This window comes from Dermacentor variabilis, chromosome 8 (assembly GCF_050947875.1).
Source record: "Dermacentor variabilis isolate Ectoservices chromosome 8, ASM5094787v1, whole genome shotgun sequence".
Taxonomy (NCBI): Eukaryota; Metazoa; Arthropoda; class Arachnida; order Ixodida; family Ixodidae; genus Dermacentor; species Dermacentor variabilis.
Window position 1 is genome coordinate 96,700,190 of NC_134575.1, and position 18,569 is coordinate 96,718,758.

The window sequence follows — 18,569 nt, forward strand, 5'->3', positions numbered from 1 at the left end:
CGGTACAAACACGGCCTAACGCAATCACATCGTTTGAGGACTGTGTCCGGCCATGGGCTAACCTCCACAGATAAACTCACTATGGGGTCCGAGCTCCCTTTTCTTGACGCATTTTACTAAATAGTCGTTCAGCCATAACTTAAAAAACACTTCTTTCCCTCTTTCTCTCTCAGGTTGCCCGCCCGTGTGCTCATCTTTAATGCCCATTGAAAAGTTCGCCACAGGTGGCCTGCAGAGGACAACTACGGAGTTCGCCTTCCTAAGCATGCAGACACGAGGCGACTTGTCCAGCTTGGACTGGTATGAATCTCCGCTCAAATATGCGTCCCCTTCCAGCAGGACTCCCGAAGACAGAAGGCTGTGTGATGTGTACTGTGCGGCGCTCAACTTCCATGACGTGTTGCTGGCAACGGGAAAGATTGCACCAGAGCCTATTTCAGGTCAGTGAGTTGTTCGAGCGACACGGGGTTTATAAACAATCTTTACTGGCTTGACAGGAATGGTTCGGCATTTCGGCAAACCGAGTAAGCGTTCTGGCACAAAACGGAAGCAATAAGAAACGCCACCGATTCGTTGCAGTGATTTACGGGGAAGAGCAGGGGGCGCCATAACGGTATTCCTCATTTCTTCGAGACACGATGCAGGTGCTATGAACTGATTGAGGATTGAGGTGATATGATTGAGTTGATGACTGATTGGTGACAGGTGATGATTGATTGAGGTGATTGATTGAGGTGATATGGCCTTCGAGCACCAGGCTTTGTGGCAAAATATGAGGCCATGGTTATCAGGTACTGGTGTTTAGTAGTTTACGTAGTGTCTAAAAATGGATACGTATAATTTCACGAACCATAGTGCGCGTTCGTTATTCCGCTGGAAACGATTTCAAGTAAGCGCTGCATAAAATAGCAGTCTGCCAAAGGTTTCACATTTCCCGAATTGTATTTTCGAAGCATATTATTATTACTGACCGGAAATACTTATCAAACGAGAAGGAGCGTTGGTTGTGCATTTAGACTAGTGCGTTAGGCTCCATGTACAGTGCAGAAGTCAGTGACGAGCAAAAAAGACAATTTAGAACCTAGACACATGACAGCTTACAAGCTTACGACTAATGGACGCTTATTGCATTGCGATAAATGTTAAAATGTTGCAGGAATGCGTGTTAGCGGCGCAGCTGTTTTACGTTTTGTTGAGGATTGCGCATTACTCGCATGATCCACTACGATCCTGTATGATTGGCGAGCACCCAGAAATGAGGTTTTCGATTCTTCTTGAGCACAGCAGCGGCTACACTCGATGTGGGGTAAGAAGAAAAACGCACACGAAGTACAAGAAGACAAAAGCAGTTTCTTCTGCATTTAAATTTATTTGCCACACGTTAGACTACATTACACTATGCTAAAGTTATCTATAGTGAAGGTATGAGTCTTTCCGCGCCATAATACTCGCCACCGGTTGTCGCACGTTTTCGAAATGAACTTAGTATCTGTGATTGTGCTGGAGTGATGTGCATGAATATATCCGTAGTAATAAAATTGTGGCAAAGAAAAGCCGAAAAGTAATTCTGCATTTCTGTTGCGTAGTCCTGAGCAGCTGAGTATACTTCACAGTGTTACACTCCAGCGCCGGAGTGCTGTGAAACGATGTGTAATGTGGCTGGGAGCTCGACAGGGTTCCGAAGCCGTAATATTACCAAACTGAACCAGTGACTGTGATTGCGTTGTTTCCCTAATCTTAAGATTTACCTCTGGTTGTTCCTCTTACGCAGGAAATGCCCTGCAAGGTTGTTTACGCTTATAACAAACGCGTTATTTGATAATTCCAAGATACCTCTTATCAACAGTGATCATGTAGCCGGTCCACTTGGCAAAAACTCCAAACCTTGATCAGGATTTTCCACAATCTGTGAGGTCAAACTGGCTCTGTAATTTGAAGGTGTCGCCAATAACCAACGCCGTAAGAAAGCTTTCCTCTTAATGATTTGGAGCCATACTTTTTTAGAAGTTGAACCTTGTACTCCGTAAGTCGGTTTGAAAGTCCACACGCTCTGTCCAACATGGAACGACAAAAGAAGACTGATATTCGCAGCGCTTACCGCAGCCCATGTTCTGGCGATGTCTTGAATCTGACATGTACGACCCAGCGCTCTTTTATAGATTAATGTAAGGCTTTTCCTTCGGGTTCAATAACCCGATCAATTTTCGAAACTGTTATTTCAGGCAAACGGGCCTCTTTAGACTGCGTCATGGGCTCCGAGTTCTCAGGTCGAGACAGCCAAGGTCGCCGGGTCATGAGCTTGGTGCCAAGCCAGGCTATAGCCACGCGGGCGATCGCGGACCCGGATTTTACTTGGGAGGTTCCCGAAACCTGGAGCTTCAAGGACGCCTGCACCGTCCCGATGGCGTACTCGACCGCCTACTACGCGCTGATAATGCGAGGTAACATGCGGCCTGGCGAGTCAGTCCTGGTACACTCCGGCAGCGGAGGCGTCGGACAGGCAGCCATCGCCATCGCCCTGTCCATGGGGTGCACCGCCTTCACCACCGTCGGTAGGGCACGCCCGAGTCTGATCGACCTTAGCACCTTGAAATCTATAGAATGAGTGTAGACCAAATGAAAAAGAAACACCTTCTGTTTATTAATGTTCACGCATTAACGAGGCATCGGTCCTCAATCGTTCGAAAGCGTGCGTAGGCACACACCTACTGTAATTTCACGCAGTGCGAAAAAAGGAAAAATATCATTATTTTTTTTATTGACACGAAACGCGAAACGCCAGTGTATATTCGGCGCACGTTATTGGCACGGATGCTTTATAAATTGTGCACGTGCCTCCAACCAAACGGAGCTACAAGCATCAACCGAGTTAGGTTATGCAACGCCGACTTATGCTCTGAAGTCGTTCATTAAAATGTCAATTTGTAGAGCTTTTAAACTTGTAAAATTCAAACATGTTTCTAAATCGAGAAAACACAAAGCACATTTTTAATCTTGAGTTCTGACCAGCACTACGCAAACAATAATATTCATAAGACTTATGGTAACACTTTTCGTAAATTTATTATTATTCTGAATAATCATTAAATAATTATTTCTTAATTGGTTTTCTGAACTATTGGTTTGCTGAAAATGTTGGCCGATCCCGGACACAGTGAAATGGCAAAGTTTGTCGACCCTGGAGATAACGTATTGAAGTCGGCATATCCTGGAGGAAGCTTAATGCTCGGTCGCACGAGTCACGTTCTGCGGGTCTCGGCGTCTTGCCGGGCAGGCACGCAATGCGTCATGCCCCAAGACTCTCTAAGGAAGTTCAACAGTTGCCCAAACACTTAACTCATTGGTTCACGAAAACGTCGCACGACACAAGTTCCTTCACGTGCGTTGGATCCGCATAATTTATTTCTTTTGCATCATTCGCTTCGCCGCACAGGTTCTACGGAGAAGCGCGAGTTTCTCAAGCGCCGCTTCCCGCAGCTGCAAGACAGACACTTCGCCAGCTCACGTGACCTCTCTTTCGAGGCGCACGTACTCGACGAGACCAAAGGCAGGGGTGAGTGGGACTTTGCAACATCTTCCCTCGCATTCACACACTTGCGGCGTTCTTGCTGTTTGCGTGTCGTCCCGAATAATGAAAATAAGATCTCTAAGCGCTAATGCACCACGTCAAGTGGCGTCGTCGTGTTAGGATGCCGGATTTCCGTTCCTCGCAACTTACCGTCCGACGTTACTATTAGTAGGTGACAGAGGTTTACGTGCCATGGGCACCAGGAAATCAGGGGACCAAGTAGGGACGAACAGATTGCTGCTGCAAATTGTTAGTGAAGAGTGAGACGAGAAGAGAGTGATAGTGTAAGTGGATGTTGGGGCTGCTTAAATAGCCCCGGTAGTACAATAGAATAGCCATCGGACCTTTGGCGGGAAAGGGTCTTGACGCACATCACGTGACACAGGGATTTCCCATTAGACGCCGGGTTACGTTAGAATACCCGCCCTTTTTTCGGCGACCAGATTATTCACTTTCCGCAGATAGGGCGCGTCGTTGATGAGGCGTAGAGCTCCCTTTCTCCGCGGTGCTGATGTCTTCTGCACAGGCTGACATGATTTCGCAGCCACCACAAAGACCAATTTGCGACAGCAGCGCTACAATTTATCACTGCCTTCTACTGTAGGTGGTGATTGGATGCAATCTTTCGCCGCGACTCCGGCGTCTTGCACGGAGCATGGATGCAGTTGACAGAAATGTAATATCTATTCTTGCTGCAGTTATGGATATGTAAAATACATGCTTCCATTTTTCTTTTTTTGAAACTGCCCAATTTGACAAGTCTTTGTGGAAAATCCTAGGCCCAAAATCTAATTTCTGCTTCCTACAGTCACTAGAATTACACTTTTTCTTTTACACGCAACCAATTTAATTCAAATTAGTGTATCGCTTTTTGTATCAAATACCTTCGGCGTTTTACATCTATTTAAACAGGAGGTATCAGAGTTAAGCCTGAGCTAACGCTTCCTCTCAAGCAAATAAAGTGTGTCATTGATCTTTTTTTCCCATTCTCCTAAGGAGTTGACCTTGTCCTCAACTCACTGCCCGAGGAGAAGCTACAGGCGAGTGTGCGTTGCCTGGCAGACCACGGCCGCTTCCTGCAGATCTCGAAGTTCGACGTGCCTAACAACTCACCCATGGACATGTCCGAGTTCATCCGGAATCGCACATTCCATGCAATAATGTTGGACAAAGTGCTGGGCGACGAAGTCTACTTGGCCGCTGACAAGCGCCGCCTCGTCGAAATGGTTCGCGATGGCATCGCTTCCGGGGTCGTCCGTCCTCTGAACACCCACCTGTTCGCGCGAGACAAAGCCGAGGAAGCCTTCCGGTTTATGGCTTCGGGGAAACACATTGGAAAAGTTGTGATAGAGGTGAGTGAACTCAGGATAAGAGTTTAAGATCCAAAAGTGCCCACGTGGAGCCATCAGAAACTGTCCTGGAAATGTTAAAGACAACGCCTTGTATTTCAACGGATTCACAGACCAGTATAGTGAACGTGTTTCTTTATAACTCACTTGTATAACTCTTGGTTTGTATAACTCTCATTTGTATTCATTTGTATAACTCTTGGTCATGATTTTATTACTTCAGCGTTATGTTGCCTTCTCACGAGATATGACGTCCTTGTTTTTAACTCTGACGACAGCGACAAACAAAAGGGTGCAACCCAAGTCACAGCATACTTAACTTACAGCGTCGTCTGAGAGCGATGGGGAAACAAAACTCGGATCATACGACAAGCGATGAAAGAAGCGCAGTCAACTAATAGCACGATCGCACATCATGCATGTGGGGTTGAGGCTATATTCTTAAGCAAGTCACTGCGCACCCCTTCTTGACAGCTTCCTATTCCGGGCGTCTAGTGTAGCGTCAACAACCACAACCACGCACTCGCCTTCACCGCCCCTCCGCCAAAAGAATGGCAATGAGAGTGTCACGCATTCTTCACACATTTCTGTGAGACACAGGACTGGTGGACACATGGTGACTTATTGGGGGCAGAAAAAAGACGTTCAGGTACAGCAGTTGCCAGACAGGTCCGCCCGTCTAATCCCGCCTGCAGCAACATCACCACCCCCATCACCAACATATTACAAAGGGACTGAATGCGTTTGTTTCAGTACTGATTACGGACACATAAAGAAGAAACCTGCATAATGTATAGTTTTATCGCGTCAAGGCAAAGCGACCAGCACCCGTACGTTCATCGGTATGGTATGTGGTCGCGCTGCAAACGGTTGCAGCTGCGGTTCTAACGCCACGCATAAGCTCAACGTTAGCTCTGTTGGCAGTCGGTACCATATGAAGGGGCTGGTCGAAGATGTCGTTGAGTGCCAACCGACGACGAAACGCGCCGTCTCTTCGCATAGGATCCCCGCCGAGGGCACGGACAGCTATGAAAGCAGCCCTAAAGAAAGAAATGCAGAAGGAAGCCGTTGCTACCGACACTCGTAAATTATGGCAGAAAACTTCACTACGTAGCGTACGCACGTGCAATTTTCACCTCCTATCACCCTTTGACATCGTATCAGCGTTCATTGCTTCTTTTTGGCTTCTCATCAGCTGACAAAACACGATGGTGCATTGCACCACGTGAAGAGTTTGTTTTGCAGGTTCAGGCGGGCGCATTCCGACAGAAGTGAAAGGCGCGTGCAATTCAATTTTGGAAATCGGTAATAAATCATAGGTCGGTGACGTCATAGGGTGAATCCCTTATCTACACTGTCGGTCGTGGTCCAAGTGGCACCTCAAAATCAGCGCCAGCGTTTCCATAAGTTTACCAGCCTCATAAGAGCACACGATCAAGAGCACGTCAGAGTACTGCAGATCACCGTACACGAAGTACATAACGGTTTAACATTCTAATAGGTTTCGGATCAAATTGGTTCAAGCCATCGATCTTGCTATACTGATGCACTTTCTTCGGAGCCGTCACTGAACATATAGTACGAGGAAAAGGTGGGAGGGGGATGATATCTAAGCGGCGACAGACACCGTTATGAAAACATGCGAATGCGGCCTCACAGTGCCAAGCGAAGTACGGCTCAAGATCAACAGTGCGTGAAAATCTCGAGCGAATTTCGGACGTTACGGAACGCCATTAGCCTATTTTTGTGTTCATTGCATGTGGAAGGCTTCTCCCAGCGGTTTCTAATTACCCCTGACCTGCGCTAGCTGATTCCAACTTGTGCCTGCAAATTTTCTTATTTTATTATCCCACCCAATTGTATGCCGTCCTCTACAATGCTTGCTCCTTCCCTAGCACCCGTTCTGTGTTTCTAATGCACCACCAATAATCTGCTCTATAAATTACACGGCCTGCCCTGTTCCAATGTTCCTTCTAATTTCAACTATAATATCGGCCACTCCCATTTGCTCTGTGGTCCACACCACTCTCTTCCTTGCTTTTTACATTAGGCCAAGCATATTTTGGTTCATCGTTTGTTTGAGCAGCCCTTAACTTGTTCTAATGCTTTATTATTAACATCCAAGTTTTTTGCCCGATATGATAGTACTGGAAGAATGGAATGATTGTCTGATTTTCTTTCCAATCCCAGCGCTGAGGATCCGGTCGTGATTTGGTAATGTGCTCCGACCCATTTTCATTCTTCTGTAAATTTCCTTCTCGTAATCAGGATTCGCTGCGAGTAAGTGACCTAGATAAACTTATTCCTGCGCACACTTTAGAGGCTGGCTGCCGAGCCCTAATTGTTATTCGCTTGACAGGTTATTCAAAATTACCTTTGTCTTCTGCATTATCTTCAACCTACTCTTACACTTTCTCGATTAAGGTCCTCAATCAATTGTTCCAAGGTTTCCCCAGCGTTGCATAACGGAAGCATATGATCGGAAATTTATATTAATATTACTTTTTATTTAGACATACCACAAATAATTTTCTATGATTTTACCAGGGCGGTACATAATTATATTATTAAAAACAAATAAAAATGGCGCGTACATGAACATACAGTAGATGCGAGTTATACAATAGACGTGATAGGTAGAAGGTATCAAGGGCACAAGAAATAACGATATAATAAAAGCTGCAAGTTTTATGTTATGCGGGGTCCGTTTGGGAGTACTCAACACCTTTGTCTCAAAGGAAACTAATAACAATATGATAAAAGTAGGTACAGTTAACTTCAACACAATTCAATTAGCAAGTTCATATTCTAACGGCAAGGAAAACAACGACAACGAAGGTGCCGAAACAATTGCATTAGTTAGCTTATTCCAGTGGACTATGGTGTGAAGGAGGAATAAATAGTTAAAACAATTATTGCGTGCGCGAAAAGGGGTTATAGTAAGGTCGTGTTTCTGCCTAGTGGGGTAGCGAGAAGGAAAAGAAAAAATATATGAGCTATGTCAATGTTATAATGTTCAATAATCGACTGATATAAGAACTTAAACATTGAATAGAGGTATCTAAGGGCGAAAGTTGAACTCTGTTTAAAAGGTTCGTAACTGAAGTCCTTGACAGAGTGCTGTATAAGAAAACACGCCGCTTTTCATTGCACTTTTTCTAGTTTGTTAATACTAGATTTTGTAAAGCCGTCCCATATGCTCACGGCGTAGTGTAAGATTGGTAATACAATCTATTTATACACTGAAAGGCGGACAGGAGTTTAAAGCTTGAGGGCACGGCGAAAAAAGAAGAAAAAGTTTATAGTTTGCACTTGTCATGTGTACATGTTATGTGCTTGTTCCAGCTTACATCATTCGATATATAAAGCCTCAGGTACTTAAAATTAGATACTTCAGAAAGAAATACATCTTTAACGTCGCGCCTAAAATGCAAAAGAATGTTCTGATCAGTAGTGTTTATAAAGACAGTTTTATCAAAGTTAACAACCATTTGCCCTTCTTCGCACCTTATGAAATGCCTGATTCAACAGCAACTGATCAGAAGTACTATCAAGTTGAGAGTATAAAATACAATCATCTGCATAAAACTTGGCCTTAACAGGAATTTGTGTCACGATATAATTAATAAACAAAAGAAGCAACAAAGGACCATGTACTGAGCCCTGAGGAACACCAGAACCTTCACATGTTTTCAGCAACTATCGTAAAAAGAAATAAATTGTTCTCTTTTAGGTAGGTATGAATAAAGCCAACTCATCAACATCTTATTTTTAAGTACCTTGTATAACTTGAAGCGTAATTTTTTTGTGCAAAACTTTATCAATGGCTTTGGAGAAATCCATAAAAACATCTATTTCTTTGCCATAGTTAATGGATTTCGCAAGACCATGTACGATTTCAAGGAGCTGTGTACGGGTTGAAAAACGTTTTCTGAGAAGACAGCACAATTCGAGCGACGCAAATGCTGATCTTGCTGGTATGTTGCGTTTTATTGACGGCGCTTAGCGTCGTACGCTCGTCGCATAGTTCACTTCGCGATACCAGGCCGTTGTGGGCGGCTTTTTCACGCCGCCATGTTGCCATGACTACTGCGCAGCAGGCGCGGAGCATCGCAAGACCGTCGCCGGCTGGAAGAAAATCCTTGTGCTGAATTCACAAACACTTATGAAGGGTTTCTTAACTGACAGGAGGAAAAGATAAAGAGAGCATTGCACAAAGCAATTGAAAGACGTGAGTGATGTCATTTCACCCAGGACTGATGTTAGTCTGGGGTTTAGAGCACACATCTCCAGCCGATCGTAAGACGGCGATGGCTGTGGTCTGTTGTCGCTTTTCTTTTTCGTCTGTTCTTCCCATTGCACGTCGCCTGTTACTGGCATTGTCCATGCAAAAGAAAAATATCATGGGCCGTCACACGCTGTGACGATGGATGATATCCCCGTAAACACGCCATGCCTATTACGACGACAGAAAAGTGAAATTCTACGCTCGAATGATGAGCGCAACGGAGCCAGCGGTGAAAGAAGATGACGACGACGAACGCGTGAGCAATGATATGGGCTCGTTCGCGCGGTTGGCGCCGAGAGTTCTTTAACAGTTCATATTGAAAAGTCGTACAAAACGCTTAAAAAAACATTTCTTACCCTGTGTCTGAGCTCTTTGGGTTCCAGGTTTGACAAGGGTAGTTAAAGGATGTGTCGCAGGTCCCCGAGCTTTCAGGGGCATGTTCCATTGAGCTGAGACCCTTTCTGCGCTATCACCAGGATCGGCCAACATGATGATAGTTTTTGCTGACGCACATCACGAAACGCTGTAAATCCGCCTAAGACAGCTCCGCTATAGAATGAGCGTCATGATGCGCGCTTCTTTACCAAAGAGGAAGCATATCCGGTGATAAGCGTCAATGTGGCTATATGTATAAATGTGTGCGTGTACTCAGGCGACAATTATTCGCTCCGTTCGCGAGGTATATTTTACTTCATACCCTCACTCTTCTTCCAGCAGTCCACATTATTTTCGTATCAATGGTGGTGCGTGATGTTATTTGACGTATATATATATATATATATATATATATATATATATATATATATATATATATATATATATATATATATATATATATATATCACGTCATCGTACTGAAGATCAGCAAGATCTGCTTCATATCATAGATCATCGAGCGGATTGCTATCCGTAGTACGCATACGTTCGCTCACGTCGTGTACGTCACAGGGTGAGCACAAACTTGGGCATGAACACCACGTCGCTTACCGTTGGGGCTGCATTAGAACTGAAAACAATATAATAGAAGGAGGAGGTTAACAGCGCGGAAGACGAAAGCGAATCGTACAACAGCAATAAGTTTTGATAAGTAGAAACGCTTAGACGTTTATTCGTTGTTTCGTCTTGTATGGAAAGCTACAACTTCAAAATCGTCATGAAAAATAATCATCCGCAGCCCTAGGAGCGAGAGTTAGCTTAAACTGGACAACGAAAATGATAGTAGTGCTGAAAACACATCAATGAAAAACTTGACCGTTGTCAGATAAGGACATTGCACTCTTTACATCGTACCAGTGAAGTGTCATGATGAGTATGAAAAGTCGGGCTATTGTGCACATGAAGTGACCACAGCCTATCAGACATTAGACAGAATTTCTCAGCACGGCATCAGTGTGACTGTCTTCCACAGTAGCGCAGACCCAATACAGCTGTGTGGTAGTACTGCTCACTGCACTTTGAGATGATAAATGAGAGCGCGACAGAAAGGTATAAGCACACGCCATCTTGGCCTATCAGATGTGGCCTCTGGCCAATCAGCTGCAACAGCACGTTCCAACGCTTACCTGCGTTAGCTATAGCAGCGCAGAAAAATACATAATTATCTTCGTAAGACTGCAACCCCCCTATCGCAGAAAGTTCTTACGTCGGCAGCTGCAACGACTCTTAAGGTTTGCGGATTGACTTACGTTTACTATTGGCGCAAGTACTGAAGTTCGCACTTGTGCTGCCATTGCATCAAACATTTTTTTTTCGACTACAACGCTCGTCTTTCCAGAGGCGGGCATCGCAACTTCGTGACCTTACAAACAGTTTTGGCTTTCTAAATACACTTTTTTTCACTTCTTGCGCCAAAACTTGTTCGTAAGTTTGCTTAATGAATTCCTCCCCTGGATCATATGTGCTATGTATGCTGTATTTGTTATTTATTTTTGTTTGTTATAACCTCCAACGTGAACATTCCGGATATTTCAAGAGGGGGTGGGCTTTGCTGAAGGCCAAGTTTGCGGTCATTGTTCTGGGTCGCCAAAAATGGATTTAAGAGAAGTAGCCAGTTGCAGTGTACATGAGAGCAGGATGAGCGTTCCAGTATTGCTCTGCAAAAAAAAAGGAAAAGGAAAGAAACAGAGGGTACGCATACGTCTGGCTCCTAGCGGGTAGATTTCACATTTCTTGTACTTTCAAAGCATATCTTGCTGAAGCATGCGTATCCTCTACATGTAAGGATGGCGGTAATGTTGGTACAGGTGATGTTTGATTGGCAGTCAGCCAGAGCACAAAGCGACCTGCCGCTGGCTCGTTAGTGTGTAGACGCACGAAACGCGTGGAGCTCACTCACCTTTCTCCACAATGCCCCCATAACTTTCCAGGGATGCGAAGCGCTCGTGTTTGTCTATTCTTCATCCGTGTTTTTAAGTGCGGGCCGTATGTAACAGTTATGCGAAGCCATTGGTAGAGATCCTATTACCACCCGTTCGTCAATATGGTTTCCTATTTCGAGAAGGGAATAGAACGAGGGACAAGGCGAGAAGGACAGAATGGCACGTGCTAAAGCTACAACTAAGCGTTTACTCGAGCAACTCGACCGTGTAATCGATTACAACTGAGCGCCTTAACTTTCCTTAGTTCTATTTGAATTTTTCAGGTTGAACCGGTACAACCACTCCAAGTTTGCAAATAGTAAGATTTTTCTGTCTGCACTGAAGCGCCTGCTGTGTCAGATGTAGAGCTTCCCGTCGCTGAATTCATGTTAGGGCTCACTGATGGCAATTTACAAAATTTCGACCGTTGGTAAAGCATTGGGAAACACTCTCGCGGCGAAAACCGTGACCATAATAGACGCAAGAAATTTTCTAAAACGCGATGTGAATTCGTTTCCAGATCCGACCGGAGGACAGACAGCGGCCCACGGCCCCAGCAGTGCCGCTGAGGGTAGAGGCCATCGCGCGCCCCTGCTTCTTCGAACACAAGTCCTACGTGATTGCCGGAGGGCTGGGCGGCGTCGGCCTGGAACTAGCTGACTGGATGGTGACTCGCGGATGCCGCAAGCTCCTGCTCACCTCCCGCTCTGGGCTGAACACTGGATACCAGAGGCTGTGCCTGGACCGCTGGCGCGGCGCTAGTGTCGAGGTGTTCGACAGAAAGGCCGACGTCGCGTCCAGCGAAGGAGTTCGGGCGCTCATCGAAGAAGCCGCTACGATGGGATCAGTCGGTGGGATATTCAACCTCGCGATGGTGAGTCGCCGCCTCGGTACGTGTTACCGAGCTTGAAACATTGCATACTTCGTTACATACTTGGGCGGCAACGCTGCGGGAGCTTCGCCGGTAGTCTGCTCACAAAAGTCTCGCTCCGCGCCCTTCGGGGACCAGTAGCACCAGGAGCAACTGATCCTGGTCGCTGATCCATTCAGGAGTCGTTCCCAGTAAATGCATGTGAGTAAGTTAGGGATCGACAACGAGGAACACCGAATTTTCGTAAGTGGCCAATTCTAAGCGATGTGATTACGAACACTTCACGAAGATGACTGCTATGATAAAAATTTTTTTATGAGAAACATGAGTTGGGCGGTTTCACGCCAAGTGGTGAGTGCTTGCATAATTAGCTCTCTGAAACGTGACGATTCCTGCTTCGACGGACCAATATAACGGCGACCCCTGTCTCTGAACGTTGCTATGTTAGCTCTAATTGCGTTATCCGTGGCGTAAGAACTGTGCCATTTGCGTAGGTGGCACATGCTTGGTCCAGTAACGTAGTTTTTTCGTCTACACAAGGATAGCAAAAGGTAGGCGCGCGGCTACTGCGGTTGCAGAGATATAAGCGTAAGTTTCTAAACACTGATCTATTTCCTTTCCAGGACAGTTCCATCTGATGCGGAATGTTACATTTGTCTTCGTTGCAGTCACTGTCCTTTTTCCTGCATGAGTGATTAAGAACTGTACTTTTCAAACGCTATTAACTTCACATCTAGAAGACGAACGTAGCTGATAGAAACACTTGCTTAAGTGATGAATGATTTGGCTACATGAGACTCAACAACCGACACCACCTTTGACCATACTTAAAGACATTTCGCGTGAAAAAGTTATGTCACAATTCTACACCTGTAGAGACATCTAAAGCTGTCAAAATTAATGTATAATGAACAGCTACGAAACATCCCGCTAATATCTGAGTAGGTTTTTGCAGAACTCTCTTAAACATTGTAACAATATTACGTACGATGTAAAATCATTATTGGCATTTGTCCACTTGATATTTTCTAACTCAAGGAGTTTACAGAGGTCTGACATCTGTTCAAGAGCGGAGTTAAATATGAGTAATATCCATAAGTTTTTTTATTGCACGGATTTTCGGTATTTCGTTGTAAAACTGGTGAGTTCATGAATCCTGAGTTTTCCATCCTAAATGCAACAAATTTCATTCGAATGAGTCAAGTGATTGTCTGATCAAAGTCTTTCTGCGAACAATACCAATGTGAAGAGGGAAAGTGGAGTAGCGTACCTAGCTAAATTTTCCTCGTACGCAGGCACTGCCCAGGTCTTTAGATAGTGCTACAATGAGTCGCGAACACAGTATTATCTGCTCTAGACTAACCAACATGACGATTAGCGGTGTTGTGCCATCGCATAGAAACACGCGTGTAACGTGTGATTTGCATGACTGGACTCATTGCTGAACTATTTCGCAGAACAGCTTCGCGTGTCTGGAGCTGCAACGAAACGCACCACTCGCTGCTCTTCCGCGGCGACTATTACAGCGCTACCGGAACCCGACAAAAGCGGGTCGAGTCCACTTGTCGAGTTCAAATTCTTCTGCTGTACTCTTGCGAACGTTATAGCCGGTCGCGCTGAGCAAGCGCCGAGGCTGGCTGTTAGGTCGACCCAGCGCTGCCTACTTACAGCGCATATGTAAACGCGTACTGGTGGGGTCAGTGGGCCGCAGCCAGCAGCGATTGACCGGACTCTTGGTCTTACATCAGGTCTGAGCGCAGACTGTCGCAACAATCTCGATCCGTCAAGTCGGGCTGCCCGAGTTCGACTTCTGACTTGACACGCTCGTGCCTGGTTCATGCAAATGCGGCATATGCGCGCGTCATCAATTGACGACAATGGGCCACATCATTTTTTCCTGCAGACTGAACCAGTGATCCGGGCTGTCCTATCGATCTAGCTTTAGTTAGAATGTACTCACGCGCTACATGAAAAGAGCGTGCCGTAGGAAGACGCTGGTAACTGCTGAGATATGTACGTAGTTCCTGATATGTGCAGCTTTTCAACGTAATGCTGCCATTTTGCTAGGGTCTGAATGTCAGGATCCGACACACCTAAGCCACTTGCAGTATGAAATCGTTCGGGAATAAGCAGGGGGGGATCATTCATTGCCTACTCCGAAGCTTAGATCAGTTTATAGCTCCCACAATGTCATGAAAACTACCTATCCGGAGTGAGACTATGCCGGTAAGCTTTGGGATCACATTTCTGTAGCTTTTTTTGTGCTTTATTGTACCTATTGTTTCTAATATGCCACATTAACTTTGCATTTCTATGTATATGTATGCAGATGTCCATGTTTCCTACATATGTTACAGCATTGTATACATGGGATTCTTTTTATTTTGCACATGTGTGTAACGTTCCCTTGTATACACAATTTTGAGCTGTGCGCAAGTGAGAGGGCCCACGTGAGTCGGAATAGTCTCATCCTGTAGCTTTGCCCGCTAAACAAGCCAATCTTCCCGTGCGCTTGCAGGTGCTTCACGATGCTCTCCTGGAAAACCAGACGGTCGACAAGTTTGAAGCAGTGTGCAAGCCAAAGGTAGTTGGCACGCAGCTGCTTGATAAGCTGTCGCGACAACTGTGCCCGGAGCTCGACCACTTCGTCGTTTTCTCGTCGAACTCTTGCGGGCGCGGCAACATCGGCCAGACAAACTACGGCTACGCCAACTCCGTCACGGAACGAATCTGCGAGCGCCGCGTAGCTGACGGAATTCCCGGTGAGCGCCAGCAAAACGCGGTTCGTCGCGGACCTAGACCTCACCTGCACGAATGCCCTAGTCATGCGCAAGCGTCAAGTGCGATGCCTCATGATACGTTAACTACCCACTGCGACAGATCAGTGGCTGTATGGCACTGCGCTCCTGAGAACGAGGTCAAGGGTTCAATCTCGGCCGTGGTTTCGGCATTCCAGTGGCCCCGAAGTTACAAGAACGCTCATGTACCGTGCATTGGGTGCACGATAAAGAACACCAGTGGCCGAATTCACAAAGCTTTTCGTTCGTAAGTGCTGTTTTTGATTGGCTGATCGCCTTCGCTAATAATATGGCCTACGTGACTGTCGGCTGGCAAGAACGCATTTAGCGTAAGACCGTTTTGGGAATACGGGCCCTGGTGTTTAAAATCAATCCGGAGTCCCGGCAGTATGACGTGCCCCATGATCATATTGTGGATCGAATAAAACTCGAGAGCTTCTTAATTTCAAATGCATATGCTAGTGTATGCGGCAGCTGATAACAATGTCTGATTGTCGTTGCATGTCCCTGCCTTGCGTTTGCCCTAGACCGTATGACGATGCTAGTCGCCCGCTTGGGCTAGCTCCCGTGATAAAGAACCGTATTTGCCGACTAACACAGGAGGAAATAGTGGGAATGCTATTCAGGCTTAAATAGCACGGACTCGTTCCAATTGCGTGAGCTCACCGCTGACGTAGTCGCGAAGGAGAGCTGAAGTCAGGCACACGAGCGCTAACTGAGCACTACACGCTTAATTGCTAAAATTAAATTGTTGCGTTTAACGTGCCACATGCACAGTTCGTTATCAAGGGATGCTGCAGCTCCGTGTTAATTTCGGCTGCCTGTAGTTCTCTATCGCGTGCACCTCAATATAAGCACACGACCATTTCGCTGCCTACGAGATGCGGCCCGCCACCTAGTCAGCAATCGCAAGCCCGTACTCATGCTTAAAACTCCAATCCCACTTAGGTTGTATGTATGTATGTATGTATGTATGTATGTATGTATGTATGTATGTATGTATGTATGTATGTATGTATGTATGTATGTATGCATGTATGCATGTATGCATGTATGCATGTATGTATGTATGTATGTAAATTTAACTCAAGCTTTTAAATCCCCCATGGCACTTCCACTTCTTGAGATAGAGGACACTATTTGCGCGAGGAGCTATAATGGACATTTAATTAATCAACACAATATTTAAATTAACGAATTAAAGTCTACACTGATTACTTCAGGGCACATACAGCAATGTACAAATTGTAGCCGGTGACTTCAAAAGTGATATTCACTTGGACGGGATTCTCCGAATGACACCAGTCTTGAGATATTCATTCCCAAAATTGGCGATTGATTGCATTCGTGTTTGAGTAATTTTTGAGCTTCACTCTATAAGAAGGCGTTTTGCTAAACGAAGTGGAAGAAGAGCGCACCTTTACCGTAAGTTGGCGGTGCATTTCTCAAAATTGGTGCTAGCTTCGAAATTCGTTCCAAATGAATGTGCCTTGTGAGAACGCTGGCTTCAGTTTGTGTAACGCAGTATGTGCACTAAAGTAATTAGTTAAGTGCTTCATTAATTAGTGTCTTGAATATTCCATTATGCATTTTAATTTTCAGTGTAGGTAGTGTCGGCCGCTTCAAGGAATTCAGCTCAATGAATAGACCGTGCTACGTGGATTGTTCATTAAAGACTAGGACTGACGTGAAATCTTGAATCATTTTCAGGAATATCTGGTAGATTCATCCCTTCATATATGCTCGCTATTAGGTCAACTACACGTGCCCCACTCTTTCTGCTAAGCCTAGACAATATAAGTGAAGATATCTTTTGACACCTACTTCCAACTCGACTCCAATGTCATAAACACACCTTGTTTCATGTCAAATCAATGTCCCTTTTTACCGTGCGGTACATAAAGTTATCGAAGAGTACCGCATTTGGACTGTAAAACGAGTAAGTGGACTGATTTCGCCCGAAAGGCGAACCATTGATTGCGACAGCAAATTAGTGGACAGCTATAAAAAGTAAGGACATTAGTTTTATCGGCCGTATTACCTCCTACACATAGGCACACTAGCTAAATTAACAAGCATGGTGTCACGTGCGCACAAGCAAACATGAACACATCTGACTCGGTGACCGCGGAAATTCGCTGTCAAAACGCTGGCGTCAGGAAACGCGGAAGCAGCAGAGAACGAAGCGATATTCGGGCTCTCTATGGCTTCGCCGAAACGTGAGCGCCGAGAACACACAGCACGCATAAAGCTAACAGCCGGCGAAGTACCTAGACTGCATCCAACGCAGATCGATCTCAAGATACGACCAGGCGACCGCGCGCAGCCGCCACATGCGCAGTTGCAGCATCGAGCGAAACGCCGCCCTGCCCTCTCACTATTCCCTCCCCCTGGTTTCTGTAAACATTAGGTGCCTCGTGCACATGAAAGACGGAAAAAACTGAGAGGCCCTACCACCTCCACACGCTAGGAGAAAAGTGGAGGAAGTGACATGGAAGTTTCGCCTTCTTTATCTTTATTTTGCTGTAGCGGCCATGCTCTCGGGCCACAATGGCGGCTTTGTTGTGGTTGTGCACATTCACACGTGTTGCTCCGTAGGTTTCGTACCATATATATATATATATATATATATATATATTTGAAGAAACGAAGGCGCACACTTACGAAAATTGCATTTTTAATGTTTGAGCGTTTCGGCCGTGGCATGGCGTTCGTCAGGATAAACACAGATACAAGTGCGCACCCGCTTTTATGGGCATGCGCACGTGGGCATAATCAGCTGTACATGCTCGTGTACATTTGCAAAAAATAAAATTGCAGCATTAAGTATGACTTAAGCGCGACAAATGATATGTATAAAATATCATTATGGTATCACGATGGTTTTATATGAATTACATAATGATATCGATTGCGACATCGTAATGCGACAGTACGAACATCATCTATCTGCTTGAATGTTCAGTGTGTCACATGCAGTATATCGGTCAGACCGAAACATCTTCTCGCATCAGATTCAACAACCACAAAGCACGCGTTAACAGCTTGCCACACTTTCCATTATCTAAACATGTTCAACTGCCAGGTCATACGTCTGACAACATCAAAGTAAGAGTAATACAATCAGGTTTCAAATCGCACCATGATTGAGAGGTACGAGAAGCCTTTCTCATTCATAACTTTGACACTGTGTCATGCGGTATCAACGAGGGCGTAGGAAAAATGTCGTCCCTTTCTGCCATATCTTGATGTTTATGTTCTTGTATAGAATTGACAAACCATGCCAAATAATTTTGTTCCCGGCTTTCCCATGTCGCAATTGCTATCATTCTGTAACT

The 18,569-nt window shown here is 45.4% G+C and overlaps 1 protein-coding gene across 1 annotated transcript in view; it reads left to right on the plus strand.

The window, feature by feature from the left end:
- Positions 1 to 18,569, plus strand: part of LOC142591496 (fatty acid synthase-like) — a 188,244-nt gene that overhangs the window by 139,433 nt on the left and 30,242 nt on the right. Inside the window, exons 18-23 of the mRNA XM_075703825.1 lie at positions 174 to 440; positions 2,223 to 2,552; positions 3,434 to 3,553; positions 4,565 to 4,920; positions 12,083 to 12,436; positions 14,952 to 15,195. Of these exons, the coding sequence (XP_075559940.1) occupies positions 174 to 440; positions 2,223 to 2,552; positions 3,434 to 3,553; positions 4,565 to 4,920; positions 12,083 to 12,436; positions 14,952 to 15,195 (1,671 nt within the window). The remainder of the gene's footprint in view (positions 1 to 173; positions 441 to 2,222; positions 2,553 to 3,433; positions 3,554 to 4,564; positions 4,921 to 12,082; positions 12,437 to 14,951; positions 15,196 to 18,569) is intronic.